The 15,571-nt window shown below is 35.4% G+C and overlaps 2 protein-coding genes across 3 annotated transcripts; both read left to right on the top strand.

The window, feature by feature from the left end:
• The first annotated feature begins 1,160 nt into the window (after nucleotides 1–1,160).
• LOC104110607 (eukaryotic translation initiation factor 3 subunit K) lies at nucleotides 1,161–5,668 on the top strand. The gene is made up of 8 exons (XM_009620136.4): nucleotides 1,161–1,428; nucleotides 1,540–1,596; nucleotides 1,687–1,737; nucleotides 1,827–1,889; nucleotides 2,907–2,957; nucleotides 3,033–3,099; nucleotides 4,807–4,889; nucleotides 5,155–5,668. The coding sequence occupies exons 1-8, from the start codon at nucleotides 1,309–1,311 to the stop codon at nucleotides 5,356–5,358; spliced, it is 696 nt and encodes a 231-aa protein (XP_009618431.1). The 5' UTR covers nucleotides 1,161–1,308; the 3' UTR covers nucleotides 5,359–5,668.
• A 2,501-nt stretch (nucleotides 5,669–8,169) lies between these two features.
• Nucleotides 8,170–15,356, top strand: LOC104110606 (TORTIFOLIA1-like protein 2). 2 transcript variants are annotated; one of them, XM_009620133.4, is made up of 10 exons: nucleotides 8,170–8,367; nucleotides 8,477–8,563; nucleotides 8,951–9,037; nucleotides 9,724–10,457; nucleotides 10,767–10,961; nucleotides 11,068–11,170; nucleotides 11,542–12,200; nucleotides 12,954–13,655; nucleotides 14,155–14,320; nucleotides 15,005–15,356. In XM_009620133.4, the coding sequence occupies exons 4-10, from the start codon at nucleotides 9,780–9,782 to the stop codon at nucleotides 15,019–15,021; spliced, it is 2,520 nt and encodes an 839-aa protein (XP_009618428.1). In that variant the 5' UTR covers nucleotides 8,170–8,367; nucleotides 8,477–8,563; nucleotides 8,951–9,037; nucleotides 9,724–9,779; the 3' UTR covers nucleotides 15,022–15,356. The 2 variants fall into 2 exon arrangements, with proteins under 2 accessions (XP_009618428.1, XP_009618427.1); XM_009620132.4 differs by having other exon boundaries at nucleotides 8,477–8,543.
• The last annotated feature ends 215 nt before the right edge of the window (nucleotides 15,357–15,571 follow it).

The following is a 15,571-nucleotide window of genomic DNA, read 5'->3' on the forward strand; positions in this document are numbered from 1 at the left end:
GAATGGACAAGAACTAGTAGGTCGACTTTCATGGTTTTTTATTAATAGCCCATTACATTGCTCGGCTACAAGAAGATGTGAGATAAGTTCAGAATACTTTTTGAATCCTATCTCTCGATATTGCTGTTGCAGGAGCATATTCGAGGCATGAAAAGTGGTGAAAGTTTTCTCCAACATATCATGATCAGTAATATTGTCACCACATAGTTTCAATTGGGAAATAATTCTGAACATAGCAGAATTATACTCACTAATAGATTTAAAATCTTGTAGCCTTAAATGAGTCCAATCATAATGTGCCTGTGGAAGAACGACCATCTTCAGGTGGTCATATCTATCTTTCAAATTATTTCACAGTATGACTGGATCTTTAACAGTAAGATATTCCATTTTCAGGCCCTCATCAAGGTGATGGCGTAGGAATATCATTGCTTTGGCACGGTCTTGGTTTGATGCCTGATTTTTATCTTTGATGGTATCTTCCAGACCTATCGCATCAAGATGAATTTCGGCATCAAACACCCAAGACATGTAACTTTTGCCCGATATATCCAGGGCTACAAACTCAAGTTTAGAAAGATTTGACATTATTTAGAAAAAGAAAGTTCGTACCTCTGATACTTTCAAAGTATTTTCTCGAGATGGCAGAGTCTCATGCTGATAACGTGTTATAAAATAAAGACAGTAAAGTAAAGACAAGTATAGAGAGAAAACTGATATATTATTCAAACTTCAAACTTATGTAAATAATGAACTGAATTCTCCTCTATTTATAGAAAAAAGGAAGCTGTTACTGCAAACTGCTGTGTAAGCTGCTGCTGCAAGTTGCAATGTAAGCTGCTACTCTAAGATATTGTGCCAGATATAGATAATCTTCTACCATGGGTAATATTTATCCATAACGGAGTACCGAAAGGATAAACTTCTTCAGGAGGCTTATTTCCAATAGAGTACTAAATATATAAATATATTTACGGCGGAGTATCATATGTATAAGATTCTTCAGGAAACTTATTTACAACGGAGTACTAAATCCATAATATAATATATTTATAACAATAACAATATTTTCATTTATGTTGTTGTTTTTACTTTTGTTTTTGAAAAAACAGGAAAAAAAGGGAAGGGTATATCAGTCATTAACACAAAACGAATGAACTCGCTCCAGCAGTCTTCTTCTCTCGCCGTCTCTAACCCTAAAACCTCAGTTCAGCTAAACTTCAACCCCTTTTTGGCTCCTCCTCTCAGTCCCATATTCGGTTTTTCCTCCAAAGACAGCATACAGAAAACGCAGATATAATTAAAAAAATGAGGAAAGAGGAGACTACCCAAAAGTCACAGCTGGCTGTCACTGTAGAGCAGCTCATTGCCGTTAACCCTTACAATCCAGATATCCTCCCTGATCTTGAAAACTATGTTAACGAACAGGTAAGTCTAATGACTCCAAACTTTGATCTTTTTTAATGGGTTTTTATCCGCTTTTCAGTTTTTGTTTTTGGAATTTTGTTTCTGATTGAGTAATTTCAATGTAAATTTTAGGTTTCTTCTCAAACATACAATCTGGATGCGAACCTTTGCCTTCTTCGTCTTTATCAGGTTTGTGTCGTTATTTTAAGAAGTAATAATTTAATTTGGTGCTAAAAAAACAATCTTTTTTTACTTATATTTTGAGTTTTATTTGTGCAGTTTGAGCCAGAGAGAATGAGTACACCAATTGTTGCTCGTATTTTGGTTAAGGTGCAATAAAGTTCATTTGTCTTGTATCCTGTGACATTACTAATTGCCTCTGTTGTTATGTAATTTATTTATTTGTTTGGAAAAAATAGGCCCTAATGGCAATGCCAGCTCCAGATTTCAGCCTCTGTCTCTTCCTTATCCCTGAACGAGTGGTACTTATCTCTGACATTGCCTTTATTAATGACTTACGCTTTGGTGAATATGCATTGTGATTTTGCTATGTATAATTTTGTGCTATTACTACTACTTCTTGTTACCAGAAATATTTAACCATCCGTTAATGGCGAACACAACATGTTAGTAGTTTCATTGCTTATGTTAATTAAAAAAATACAATAAGGGAAGTTAGTGAGTTGGTTATCAACATGATTTTGTAATGAAAAAACCCCGAAAAGATCGTCTGTCAGGTTAATAGTAGTCTTTAATCCGAAAAGATCTTCAGTGAGGTAAGTGGTTCGGTTAGCGACATAATTCCTTCTTTTGTCTCTTTCTGGATGCCAAATTTGTGGTACTCATCGTTGTCTTTTGATTGCCTAATGTTGAGTACTCATTTATTGTCTCTTATGGTATCCAACTAGATTGTAAGTATATTGCATCATTATTTTTGGGCTGGGGATTTGGGAAGGATTGTTGCTTTATTATGTCAGAAATGTCCTCTGTTTGCCTTGATGAGGAAATCAGCTAAAGTCTGAAACAGATAAATAGATATATAATGATGTCTGAGATCTGATCGCTGATCTGTGAAAAGATATCTACAAATATAAAGATTGTAAAGACTGTCTTCCCAAGAAGTTGTCCATTTCCTTCTGTTGGTCTTTTTCAAAATTTTAGCTAGTACAGTTTCCTATTTGTTTGTGAAATGCATCCATATGGATCAGAATGGATATTGAATTTGAGGATTCATATAGCCGACCCAACAAGTCTGGATTAAGGCATTGTTGTTGTTTGGTATCCTCTATGTTCTGATGGTCACTTTCATGTACCAACTTTTGCTGCACTTTTCGCCTTCCTTAATTTTCTTTACTTATTTTTTGTGGTTGTTGTGGTCATATGATGCTTTCGGGGAGGTAAGGCAGAACACAATTTGATATCTGGATATAAATCTTCAACTGTGTAAGATGCAGATACTATCCTTTTTATCATAATGATTTACTCATTTCACTCCTCAGCAAATGGAAGAGCAATTCAAGACACTAATTGTTCTCTCACACTACTTGGAGGTATGTCATACTTTGATTGCTGATAGTTCTCTTTATATCAATGATTTATTGAACAAGTGAACACATCTTTTCCAGACTGCAAGGTTCCGTCAATTTTGGGATGAAGCTTCAAAGAGCCGCCACATAGTGGAAGTTGTCCCTGGTATTACTTAAAAACCTATTTATTTTACAAAAAAGTATAGATTCTGTGCAGACATGCTTAGAACTGTTGAGACAAGGGGAATTTCATGGAAGGATTGAGTTTCAGACCATTTCCTTTTAGTTAGCTCAATTTGCTTGATCTATTAATTTGTAATAAATTAATGCAGAAGATACAAGCCATTAATATTCCTGAGTGTTTCTTGTGACGCTCTACACTTGGCCCAGCCTAAATCTTTGTACTGTTTTTAACAACAAAGTAGTGTTATCAAAGGCGCGCTTAAGCCCTGAAGCGAGGCTCAAAACATGTTGAGCGCTTTGCCTCGCTTAGTGGGCGCTTCAGTGTTTTCATCAAGGCTCCAAGGCATACTTTTCCTTGCCAATGAGCGTAATCCTGAAGAAGCGACAATAAACAATTGATATTTTATTTTATTACAAATTTTCTTCAATTTCTTTATCCATATATTTGGTATTCATGCTTATAAATATTAGTCTTGGACTACACATACATATTCATAGTTTTTCTCCATTTGCGCCTTTCTTATTAAAGCCCACGCTTTATTTGCGCTTAAAGCCCCAACAGACCTTAGAGCTTTTTTGCGCTTTTCGCCTTTGATAACACTGCAACAAAGTGAAAGAAATATAGTGTCTAATATTCCCAACCCCTATATTGATCACACGATCTACCAATAAAAAAATTTTGATCACGTGATTTGGGTATTCTGTCCCTGTATTCTTTAATCCTCGCCTTGCCCCCACACTGTTCAATAGCAGTAGGCCTCGATAAAATGAGGAACTTTTTAAAGTTTAAAAACGTATTACATCTTTGAAGAGAACTGAGGAAACAACAGGAGTTTCGTGGAGGGATTTTGAGTTTCAAACTGTGTCCTTTTACATAGCTGTTATTGCTTATTCTACTACTGATTACTTTGTGTTGGAAGTTTAAGCCATTAACATACATGAGTGTTTCTCCCTGACAATTTAGACCTGGTCCAACCTAAATCTTTGTGCTCTTTTCAACACAAAGATTTACATGATTTGGGTATCTGCATTTGAAAACTCCGTGATCGCACAATTGTATTGTCCTTGTGTTATTTATGTTTAACTTCCAACTTAATTAATAAAATTGTTGACTTCCAGCTTTTTCAGAGAAACTGCTTTTGATGTGTGCATTCAAACTACTATTGTTTCCTGATTTTTCAACAGCCAACCATACCTCTTTTATATCAAGCAGATATAGGACGTTGCAAATGCAAAATCAGTTCTGTATTTGATGAAAGTGAATACTTTCTGGGACAAACTTGAATAGAAATGTTGGAGAAAAATAGTATGAGATGGACTTTTGCCGAGACTTGATCCCCTCTTGTATTATTTATATGTTGGCTAACTCAGACTTGTGCCCATAATGTTGACTTTTTTTTTATAAATATCTTATTTTGTTGCTCATCAAAACAAATTTCTTTTCTTGGTAGTTGTCTCCTGCTTCTCCTTCTGTGTTACACATTGTAGATTTAGCTTGAAGTTTTATCATAATTTTTTACAATAAAAAAAAAGTTTCGTTATAATCTTGAGATTTTGAATTAGGATAACTTCTTTTACATATAGAATTTACAGGGAATATCGTAATGCGCCTTTGCTCAGGTGTTTCCACCCTCTTTGCTGGTGTATAGATAAATGAATGATGTTTATATTCAGAAAATATGTACTGCAGGTTTTGAACAAGCAATTCAAGCATATGCTGTTCATGTCCTTTCAATAACCTACCAGAAGGTTCCAAGGGCAATTCTTGCAGAGGTATGTTTTTCTTCATGATTGCTTGTGTATTATCTATTCTGATATTTACTTGTGCAACCACCTGAAAGAATTTGGAAGGCTCACAAATCTTAATCATTGGATAAATATATGGTTTGCAAAACAATAAGATGAATCTGTTAGTATGAGTTTGAATGGAGAAACTTGAGAAGTTGAATTGGATGGTTGAATTTACCCGATAGTCCCTCGAGTTTCTTCTATCACTATGACATGCTTTGCAGCTCACCGTATAATTAATTCTTAGCAGGCAATCAACATTGAGGGTCTTTCACTGGATAAGTTCCTTGAGCACCAAGTATCGAATAACGGTTGGGTTATTGAGAAAGGTCAGGGTAAGGGCCAACTTATCACGCTTCCTCGCACTGAGTTCAACCATCCAGAGCTTAAGAAAAATACTGCTGATAGTGTTCCACTGGAGCATGTTACGCGTATCTTCCCCATTCTCGGCTAAAGCCTGCAATGCTATTGGTATAGAACCTGGAGTTGCTTCTGAGTTGAGAGAGCAAATTTTTATCTTGAAACACAATATGAGTTATGACTGTAGGTCCTTGCATTTTATGAAATTTAATCGATTAGAAGATGGTCCTTTCTTTTAACTGCCAGTTATTTTTTTCTGGAAGATATTACAAATATATTTGTGCTCTTGAAGTTTATAATGTAGTGACAAGAACATTGTTAAATTATTATCCAGGGAACTCGAGTCAAGATGTAATCCTTCATGTGCTTTAAATTACTATTATCCAAAGGAGATATTTTTATGATACTTGGGCCAAGTTGAGTAACTACTTGGTTAGAAAAAGTTAAAGTCATTTTCTGTAATATTAAGGCAAAGTTGAGTAACTTTTTTGTCACCTAATGTTTATACTTTTTTAATTTCAGTATCAAAGTTGTCTGTCATAAAATATCCTTTTTGATAAATATATTTTACATAAATTGGGAAAAAACAACTTTCCTTAATTATGTGTAGTCTACGTTTTAACGTTTGTGTTTTATCTCCTATCAAAATTATGGCGACATTGCTATCAGCGTTTAATGCTCAAAATAGTCACAGAAAAATTATAACAATGTAACGTTCTACCATTATTATGTGCCTTATATTTACTCAATTCTAGAATATGATGTAACGAGTATCCCATCAAGTTCAATTTATATGACACCTTTTCTATTTATCTATTAGACATTATTGTTTGTTATATCATTTTTGTGTGGCAGAATACATAGTTTACTATCAATCTTGTAGCAAAATCTCTATTATACACATCTCCTCACGAGAAACTTTTTACACATTCAACCTTTCAAAAGTGTGTCTAAGACATTATTTTTGACCAGATATCACTTGCGCGTTTACACACAAAAAAATGCGTGAAGTCCGTAAAAAATCTCATTTTTGGTCTCCCTTCCCCACAGGAACCCCTCCCCCTCCCTCTGGTCTTCTTCCTAAGACCACCCTCCCCCCGTCTTCTTCCCCAAATAGAATTTTTGAAAGAACATAAAATTTTATATCTAAATTGAATGATTTTTGTTGGTTTATTGTCTAAATATTATGAAAACCATTTATTTGTGATAGATTTAAAAACTTTAACGGTAGTATTGAAGGTTTGGTAAAAAAATTTAGAATCCACCATTGTTGGGGTATCGAAAAAAGCTTGTAAATTCAATTGGGTCTTGTTGATTATTGGGTTGTTGAACTCAATTTGTTGCTCGATTATTTTTAGCTAGTTGTCTAGATAGTGTGGTTGAATTTTTGTGTTGTTGGAAACTTTCTCACAAACAACTATGGTGGCAGACTGGCAGCAACAATTGTGCTTAAGATAGAAAATGGGAAGATGGATTTTAATTATAATTTCTATTTTTTTTTTCTTTTTAATGTCAATGACACATGTCACGGCCCGTATTAGGATGTGTCTTTCACGTTATTTGAAAAATTAGTCAAGCATAAAAGTAGTGTGTCTTAGACACACTTCTAAAAAGTTGAGTGTGTAAAATTTTTTTCGTGAACAAGAGGTGTGTACAAGAAATTTCGCTGCAAGATCGATATTCCGTGTAGCTTATGTAACTTGTCGAAGTGATGTTTTATTTTTTCATTAAACTGACTTTTCAGCTATTATTTTAGTATTTTAGAAATACTTTACAATCTGTATCCATAAACAGTTGCAGAGCCACCTTATAAGGAGGGGTGTCAAATGACACCCATTCGTGGAGAAAATATATTGTGTAGGTAGGTAAAAAAATAAATTATATGTATATATATTATGTATTGACCCCCCTTAATTTTCTGATATATTTATTTTTATATATTTTGACATCCCTTAACGAAAATTTTGGTTTCGCCACTATTGATAAATAGTCTGCAATAATACAATGGAAAGAGTAGAATCACAAGAGCCATTGATAACAAAAGTATATACTCAGTCGATTTAAATGAGTGAATGTTTAAGGAAAACTTTACAAAGTAATTGTATTGAAATTAAAACACCATACAGCCACATTAAATTTGTCAAATCCATTGACATATTAGAAATTAGATTCATTATGACCCTCCAACTCTACTTCTTATGTTTTATTTTAACGCCAAAAGATGAAACAAATGTCAAAAAAATATAGCGCGTGTGTATACACAAATCTGAGGTGTAATAAATATCCAATTAAATATTACTCATCCTTATCAAACAGATCAATACTAAAATACCCGACCCAAATTTTTTGATGTCCATGATAATTTTGGTTCAACTTAAAATCCACAAGAACAAATATCCATTCTATCATGAAAAAATAATTTCCTTTGAGACATGGATTCACTTCAAATTTCAAGCTTATATGAAATAAAGGATGAAAAAAATCAGGTGACAACATTTAATTGAATATTTATTACACCTCAGATTTGTGTATACATACGCGCTATATTTTTTTGCATTGGTTTCAGCTTTTGTGTTAATATGAAATATAAAAAATACAGTTGGAGTACCAAAATGAAACAAGGTTGAGATAGAGTGCCAAAATAAAAAATGAAGAAAGATGAAAAAGATGAGTATATCAAAGTATTCTAAAGAAAATTCATTATTATAAACTGAAAAGGGAATTCTTATCTATTTTAACAAATCTGGAGGATTAATATATAAGGTGTTTCTTTTTGAATTTTTGAAAAATGTGTTTCTTTGATATAAAAAGTATTTTAAATTCAAATTTCTAAAAATTCAAAAGTGGAAAAGACAAAAAAGGAAGAGCAAAATTAACCTCGGGAGAAGCAGCAGAGAAGACAGCCAAGTCGGATGAAGTGGGTCCCATCTCTTTAAACGCTCCCCCTGAATTCGAAAACCAAAGGCAAAGCGCGAAAACTTAAAAAGCCACTCAATTAAAACCCCCGAAAAACCCTGCACCGTCGCTCTCCGCCGCGCGTGTTCTCCAACTTCCGGCGTCTCTCTGACATTACTTTTCAGAGTTTCGCATTCTCACTCTGTTTGTACGGGTTCTTTCCTTACACTTTCTCTATCACCGAGATTTGTAAATTTCAAATATTAAATTATACAACTAGTAGTGTTCAATTAATTTTATTCCCAATGTTTCAACAGTCCACATGCAGGGAACATTTTTTACAGCTTTAATTCGCAGTTTCCTACTTTAGCCAGCAATTACAAGGTATATTTTTACTCACCACGGTAAGAATTCAGAATTTAAGCTCTAAAACGGATCTTAAAATCGAACCAATTATATTTATTAACGTTATAAGTTCATATCTATGAAATATTTATTAAAATTTTAGTGAATTTTTATTTTTACGCAAAATATTATATTTTGAGTAGAAAGTAGTGGATTCAGATGGTATAGTTGCATCCGCCCCTGATCATCAACTTTTTTTTCATTCTAATATCCTCCATTATATCCAGTAACGTTTTGCCATTTCACTAGTTATTGGAGTATTATTTATTATTATTATTATTTAAAATTTGAACTTTAAATGATGATTTTCGTTGTTATTACTTTAACATTTTTAATGTGTACCGTAAAATGTTGTCAACTGAGAGAGAGTAGTTTTTATTTTCCAGGGACCCTAGGTTTTATGAGTTAGATTTTTTCCCTCTGCTTTTGAACATTTGGTACTTGGTGAAGACTGAAGATGCTCTACTTCTTTTGTAAGTTCCCTCAATCTATTACTATTAGCTCTATAACCATCTTTCTGTACTTTTTTTTGCTTTTGCTTGCTGTAGTTTATGCTAAGTTGCTGTGAGAATGCGGACTCTTTTGATTTTTTTTATTTTTTCTTGAATAATGTTGGTGTTCTGCCAGCTTGCTCTCACCTTGACTGTACCAACAGAAATGCTGGGTAATTCCGCCTACCAAACTTTATTCAGATGGAAAGAAATCACTAGCATTTTCTGCATCGCTGAGATTTGAACCTTGGCATCCCATGGTTTCTTAATCCGACTTCATTAACTACTAGTGCACACGCCACTGTTGGATAATCTTATAGAGTGTTTGCATTATGTATTCCGCAAAATGCGCTCAAGTTCAGTCATTTGTGTGATCTTGTCCGTCTTTTTAGTTGTTTTTTTAAGTGTAAAACAAAGTGGAATCTTAAAAACAGTTGTTCATTTTTTCTCTTTATAGTCTACTGGGTGGGCTTGAGGTGGAGAAAAACATTAGTGGCTGCCTGCTTGTCTTTACGACATTGTTGATCATATACTAAACTTTGACCCAAGAAAATTTTTGAAAATGAAAATGACTTTGACCAAAGAAAATTGGTGTAGCTGTTATATTGTTTAGCAAGAGAGAAAAACTTGAATTTTTTTTTTAACAAGCTGTTATTTGAATATTGAAGGGCAAAATCATGGGTTACAATTTTGAAATGCTGGAATTCTACTCTTGGAGAGGTGAATGAGCAGGCAAATAGAGATGAAGACACATGTGAATATGGTGAAAGGAAGAGGTCCCAGCAGGGTGAACAGCCAACATGTTGTTTTCGAGCTTAAACAACGTGTGGTTCTTGCGCTGAACAAGCTTGCAGATAGGGATACTTACCGACTTGGAGTTGAAGAGCTAGAGAAAATAATTGAATGCTTAACCCCAGATGGAGTTGCTCCATTTCTATCCTGTATATTGGATACTGATTCGGAGCAGAAAAGTGCTGTTCGTAAGGAATCTATCCGGTTGATGGGCATGCTAGCCAACTTCCATGATAGTATTGTTGTTCCACATCTTGCGAAGATGGTATCCAGCATTGTTAAGCGTCTCAAGGACTCGGATACTGTTGTAAGAGATGCTTGTGTGGATACTGTTGGAATTTTGGCTTCTAAAATGAGCAGTGTTGCAGGTGACAATGACAATGATGGAGTTTTTGTGGTGCTAGTGAGACCTATTTTTGAATCCTTGGGAGAACAAAATAAGCAGGTGCAAACTGGTTCAGCTCTGTGTTTGGCTCGGGTCATAGACAGTATTCAGAACCCTCCAGCTGCCATTTTGCAGAAGATGCTGGCTAAAACTGTGAAGTTGCTTAAGAATCCACACTTCATGGCAAAGCCAGCTGTTATTGAATTGAATAGAAGCATTATTCAGGTTGGTCTATCTTGTGCCAAATTCTTTGAATCTTTGAAATTTTCTGTCGCGCATATGTACTAGTCATATCAATGCTCGACTTGAAGGATAAGAATGTTCCAGTTTACACCATAGTGTAATCCTATTGTGTTCGCACTTGTGCAGCATATGTTTGCTTATAGTTGGCGCCTTAAAAGAATGAGGAAATGGCCTTTGGGAATTAGTCTCAGCAGTATAACCTAATTAAAATTTAAATTATGTTTTGCAAGCTTAGGGTGATTTATATTTCCGACAAAGATGACAAATTTTCACATTTTTTCTAATATTCAGGCTGGTGGTGCCAATACACATAGTGCTTTATCAACTGCAATGGCTAGCATTCAAGAAGCACTCAAGAACAGCGATTGGGCAACAAGAAAAGCTGCATGTGCAGCATTAGGGGACATTGCTTCAACTGGTGGAGCATTATTCAGTGCTTTCAAGTCCTCCAGCATCCGGAGCCTCGAATCTTGTCGATTTGATAAGGTAAGTGATGCAGCCAGAATGCATAATTGAACTATGTGGTATGATTCTATATTGTGGTTGTCTAATATGAAAGTTGAAATTATTAAACCTTATGTGCTCTGTTCAGGTGAAACCAGTCAGGGACTCAGCATTGCAGGCTTTACACGTGTGGAAAAGGTTTCCCGGCCCTGGTACATCTGAACCTTCTGAAGCAGGCTCTTCCATAAAAGGTAAGATGTTCGGTGCTCTCTGATGTGATATTTCTTTCAGTTGGTGCAGATTTTACTCATCTTACTATGATGCTTTGTGATGTCCGATAACCTAGTTGATTTGTCTCACAACTAAGCAGTTAAAGTTGCCGATTTGAGTGCTCTAGTTCTTGAGCTATGTTATTTGTTAAATTAAGATGGTTCTTGAGCCCTTGGATTTTAAACCTAACTGTTGATCTAGTTTCAGCTCAGACTTGCTTCTGTCCTTGTTGGGCTGGCCATATTACCGGCATGTTTACCAGTTACATGTTATTTACATCAGTAATTTTGAAAATTGACTTTCTTAATATTTGTTTTTGGTGACTTGTGTAATAATAGCTTGTATTTTGCAGAAAATCGGTATAAAGATGATTATGGTGATATAACAAGTGCCAGTGAGTCAACACTGAAGGATGCCACACCTAAGAAATTTGGTTGTGACTCGGCTAGAAACAAGCTTCCCCTTTCTTTGAGAAAAGCAGGCCATAACCATGTCGAAAAGCCTCAGCACTGCGGAACTAATGAGTGGCATGTGGAGATAGCAGTTCCGACAACACGTAAGATCTTTATGCCAGAAGTTAGGGATGGAGAATCAGAGGGTAGTTCTGTTATGAAGGCATTTGAAAAAAGTGCTGAGACTAGAAGTTCTCATGATGTTGAATATGAATATGTGCACATAGATGACAAACAGGAGTGCTCTTCTGGGTCAAATCTGTTTCCTGATAACTTTCAACGCAAAGAAGTCATGGGTTCTATCCAGATAATTGATGAGGCCAGTTTGGGTACACCACTGGGAACAAGTCAGCGTTCTGCAGTTGAAGAAATCAGTATTGAGGAACAACGATATTTTGATGTAACGCAGGACCGAAGAAGCTTAGATTCAACAACTACTGAATTGAGCTCTCAAAAATTGCATGGCTGCTGTTCTCATGTAGCAAAAGAAATGTTATCTGTCCGAAAGCAACTCTTGGATATTGAGAATAAGCAATCCAATTTACTAGATTTATTAAAGGTAATTAATTTAACATTTCTTTTGTGTTAGTCTGGATCAACCAATACGTATTATGAGAACCAACCTTTCTGCGTCATGCCATTTTGTGGAAGGCACAGCACATGCTCTTAATCTGTAATATGTAAAGTAAGCCAAGAACTAAACTTCCTAGAAAATGTCCTCTCAAATGCACACTTATAAAGGTAGAGAAGAAGTTTCAGTATATGCATTATGCTTGTATCTTATTAAGTTTCTTTATATGATGTATAACATGTTCAGTTGGTGCATTGTCCAAAAAACATGTTCGGTTGATGATAGAAATGATAAGATAAACAAAGAGGTCTGGGTATGTCTATTTTCAAAGTATGAGGTTTCCTGTAGATATTGGAGCAATAAATATGATCTTTACGGTTATTGTGGCTAATATATCTTCTCACTAGATTTAACTTATGACTAAGATTATGTATTTATGGAGTACTGCTTAGATAATATGTGAAACAAAACATTTGTTGAAGAATGGGTTTTTCTTTTGTTCTTTCCTCAAATCCATCTTTGCCTTGTAAAGAAAAGACTTGAGCACACAGATGATATCAGATAATAGCAAGGCCGCAGTTCCTTCACCTGCATGCCACTGTTCAATTATTTCTGTTTTCTTTCTTTCCCTTTCCTCTGAAATTCAGTTTTGTTTGTTCATAGCCACCATATTCTTTTGAGTTAGTGTTTGAAATACTTACTGTTACTTGGCTGTCCCCCTGTTGTAACTGATATTTTCAGGAGTTCACAACCAACATAGTGGATAACCTGTCAATGATGCAAATGAAGGTGGCCGGTCTTGAAGGCATGGTTGATAGAATGGCCAGTGAACTTTCTTATGGAGGGAGATGTCCTGATCCATTGGCAACAAAATTTATGAAAAGAAGTCCTTCTGTTGCTTCCCCAAGACTCTCCACGTACACCCCAAGGCCATCTGTTGATATACATCATAGGAAGTCTCCGCTACTGCCCACCAAAGACATGGATGTTCAAGAGGAAAGGACACTTGTGAAGAGTAGATCGAGCAGTTTTAGAAAGCAAAATCTAGATATGTGGACTGATCCTGCTGCAAAACAAGGTGGATATCCTGTTGGAAAAGGAGTTCACAAAAATAGTGGACAGGGAACTCATGGAGGTCAATTGAGGAGAAACAATGATGTCTTCAGCAGGATTTCTACAACTAATGCCAAACAACACCATGTAGATGTCAAGAACAACCTCTGGAGAGTTGTTAAAGAACATCTGTTGGAAGGGGATGTAGACTCTGCTTATGTGGAAGCTCTTTATTCTGGTGATGAACTTGTTTTGTTTGAACTTATTGATACAACAGGTCCGGTTCTGGAGAATTTATCGCAGAAGACCACAAGTGATCTTTTGGCCACTTTGGCATCGTACTTCTGTGAACAAACATATGTGAATAACATAATTCCCTGGCTGCAAAAGGCAAGTGCATCTTGTGGTTATCAAAATCTTTAAACTAACGTTATCCTTGTTCTTGAAACTTTAAATGCACAAACAATTTTTAATTAGGAAAAAAGGTTGCTTCTCACTGAAGGTAGACAAGTTTTTTTGTCATAAGTAGGGTTTGAATACTGTGTCAAATTACTTTCCCTTCTTCTGCCTTAGTTATGTTTTATGCCAAATTTGTGAGAGCTTCCTTCCGTTTTATTCCATAAGTTTCTGCTCATCTTGCTTTTGTATCTTACACGACTTAGATGACATGTCCACTGCCTTTTTGTTCTGCAACTTGCAACAATTCTGAGTGTATGACATGGTAAAACCTGTTAGTCTGATTACTTCTTACATAATGATGTATTTCGTTCATGAACAAGTAAAAATAACTATGCCTCAATCCCAAGCTAGTAGGGGTTGGCTCATAGACAAATTCTTTTCGAAATATATCTGGACTTTAGCCTCATGATGTACTTTTTCTGAAGCTTAGGTGGTGGACCTGAGTTCCGTCCATGGACCAGATTGCATTGCCGTTTCTTCAAAAGCAAGGCGGGAGTTTCTTTCTGCATTTCAGGATGCGATAAATGGTGGATATTCTACCCCGGCAGAGAGAAAATCTTTGATGCAGTTGGCAATGACTTTAAACCAGATTTGGGGTAAGAAAAGTCTTTTTCTTATTTAAATTTGTCTCCAGTCAGAAGCTTAAATTATTGACTAATCAATTACTTCTACCTGCTGCAAAGGGCAGGATAGAACAACATTAACATATATATATATATATATATATATATATATATACATGCATATTATTATGTGTATCTGTACATATGAGATTTTGTTCAGAAAGATCCTTTCTTTATTGTTATAGATCCTTGCATGAAGAAGCGACGTGCATAATGTTAGTTACATTTTAAGTCCTGGTATTGTGGCATGTGATGCATATTATGAACATAGAACGTAACGAGTTGATAGCAGAACCTGCAACTCTTAGGATAGGAGAGTGTGGTCATGTGGGGAAGGAAGTTTAATTGATGATAGGTTTCACTGTTCTGGTTTTTGGTCTCAAAAACCAGGGGAAGTGGTGAACCCAAGTTTGTAGCATACTGTACTAAGTCTCATTCCATGGTGGTGCCCCTATTTGTAACTCCTGTATTTTAAGTTTCTAGAGAATGGAAGGACAATATGATTTTGCCGTTGACGAGGCCCTACATATGACACTGCAATGCAAAAGCTTGTGTTTATTAGATTACCTGAATTAGAGAGAACCTCGTGTTGCTTCTGTTTCTCTTCACTCTTCATAGAGGTGTCTTCACTCTAACATCATTTGTTTCTCATTGCAGGAAAAAATGCGCCATAACATGCCAAAAAGGTTGCAGATATTCTGTGCTTGAATTTGGAAGCAGGCTTATAGACTTAAAGCAGCAGAGAATGGATGTGGGGAAATGAATCTTGATGCTTGGAAAGACTCTTTTCTTTCTTTAAAACTTTTCAAAACTTTACCTGAAGTATGGCTGTAGAATGAAAGGTTCAAGTTTCTAGCATCAAAACCGTTTCCTGAATTTGTGATCTCCTTGTTCATTTCTAAGCTTACTTGAAAATGCTGTTTAAACATTGGAACGTCAGACATATCAGCCATAGATGTCAACCATTCATTAGGTGACATTGTACAGTTGAAATTGAACAGTTATTTCATGTCTTTCCTTCTCCAATCTTTGTTAGCAGCAAAGAAAAATTATAAGAAGCTCCCTTTAGTTAGGACTTCGTTAAATGAATAAGAAACAAGTCACTTGATTTGATTGTTCAACCTGGTACATTGAGGATCCGAGCTTCTTCAAATGAAAATCTGTACCAAAACCAAAAATCCAATTTGATATACTAATTTATTTTTTGGTTTGATTGGATGTAAC

Source organism: Nicotiana tomentosiformis, chromosome 7, assembly GCF_000390325.3.
Source record: "Nicotiana tomentosiformis chromosome 7, ASM39032v3, whole genome shotgun sequence".
NCBI lineage: Eukaryota > Viridiplantae > Streptophyta > Magnoliopsida > Solanales > Solanaceae > Nicotiana > Nicotiana tomentosiformis.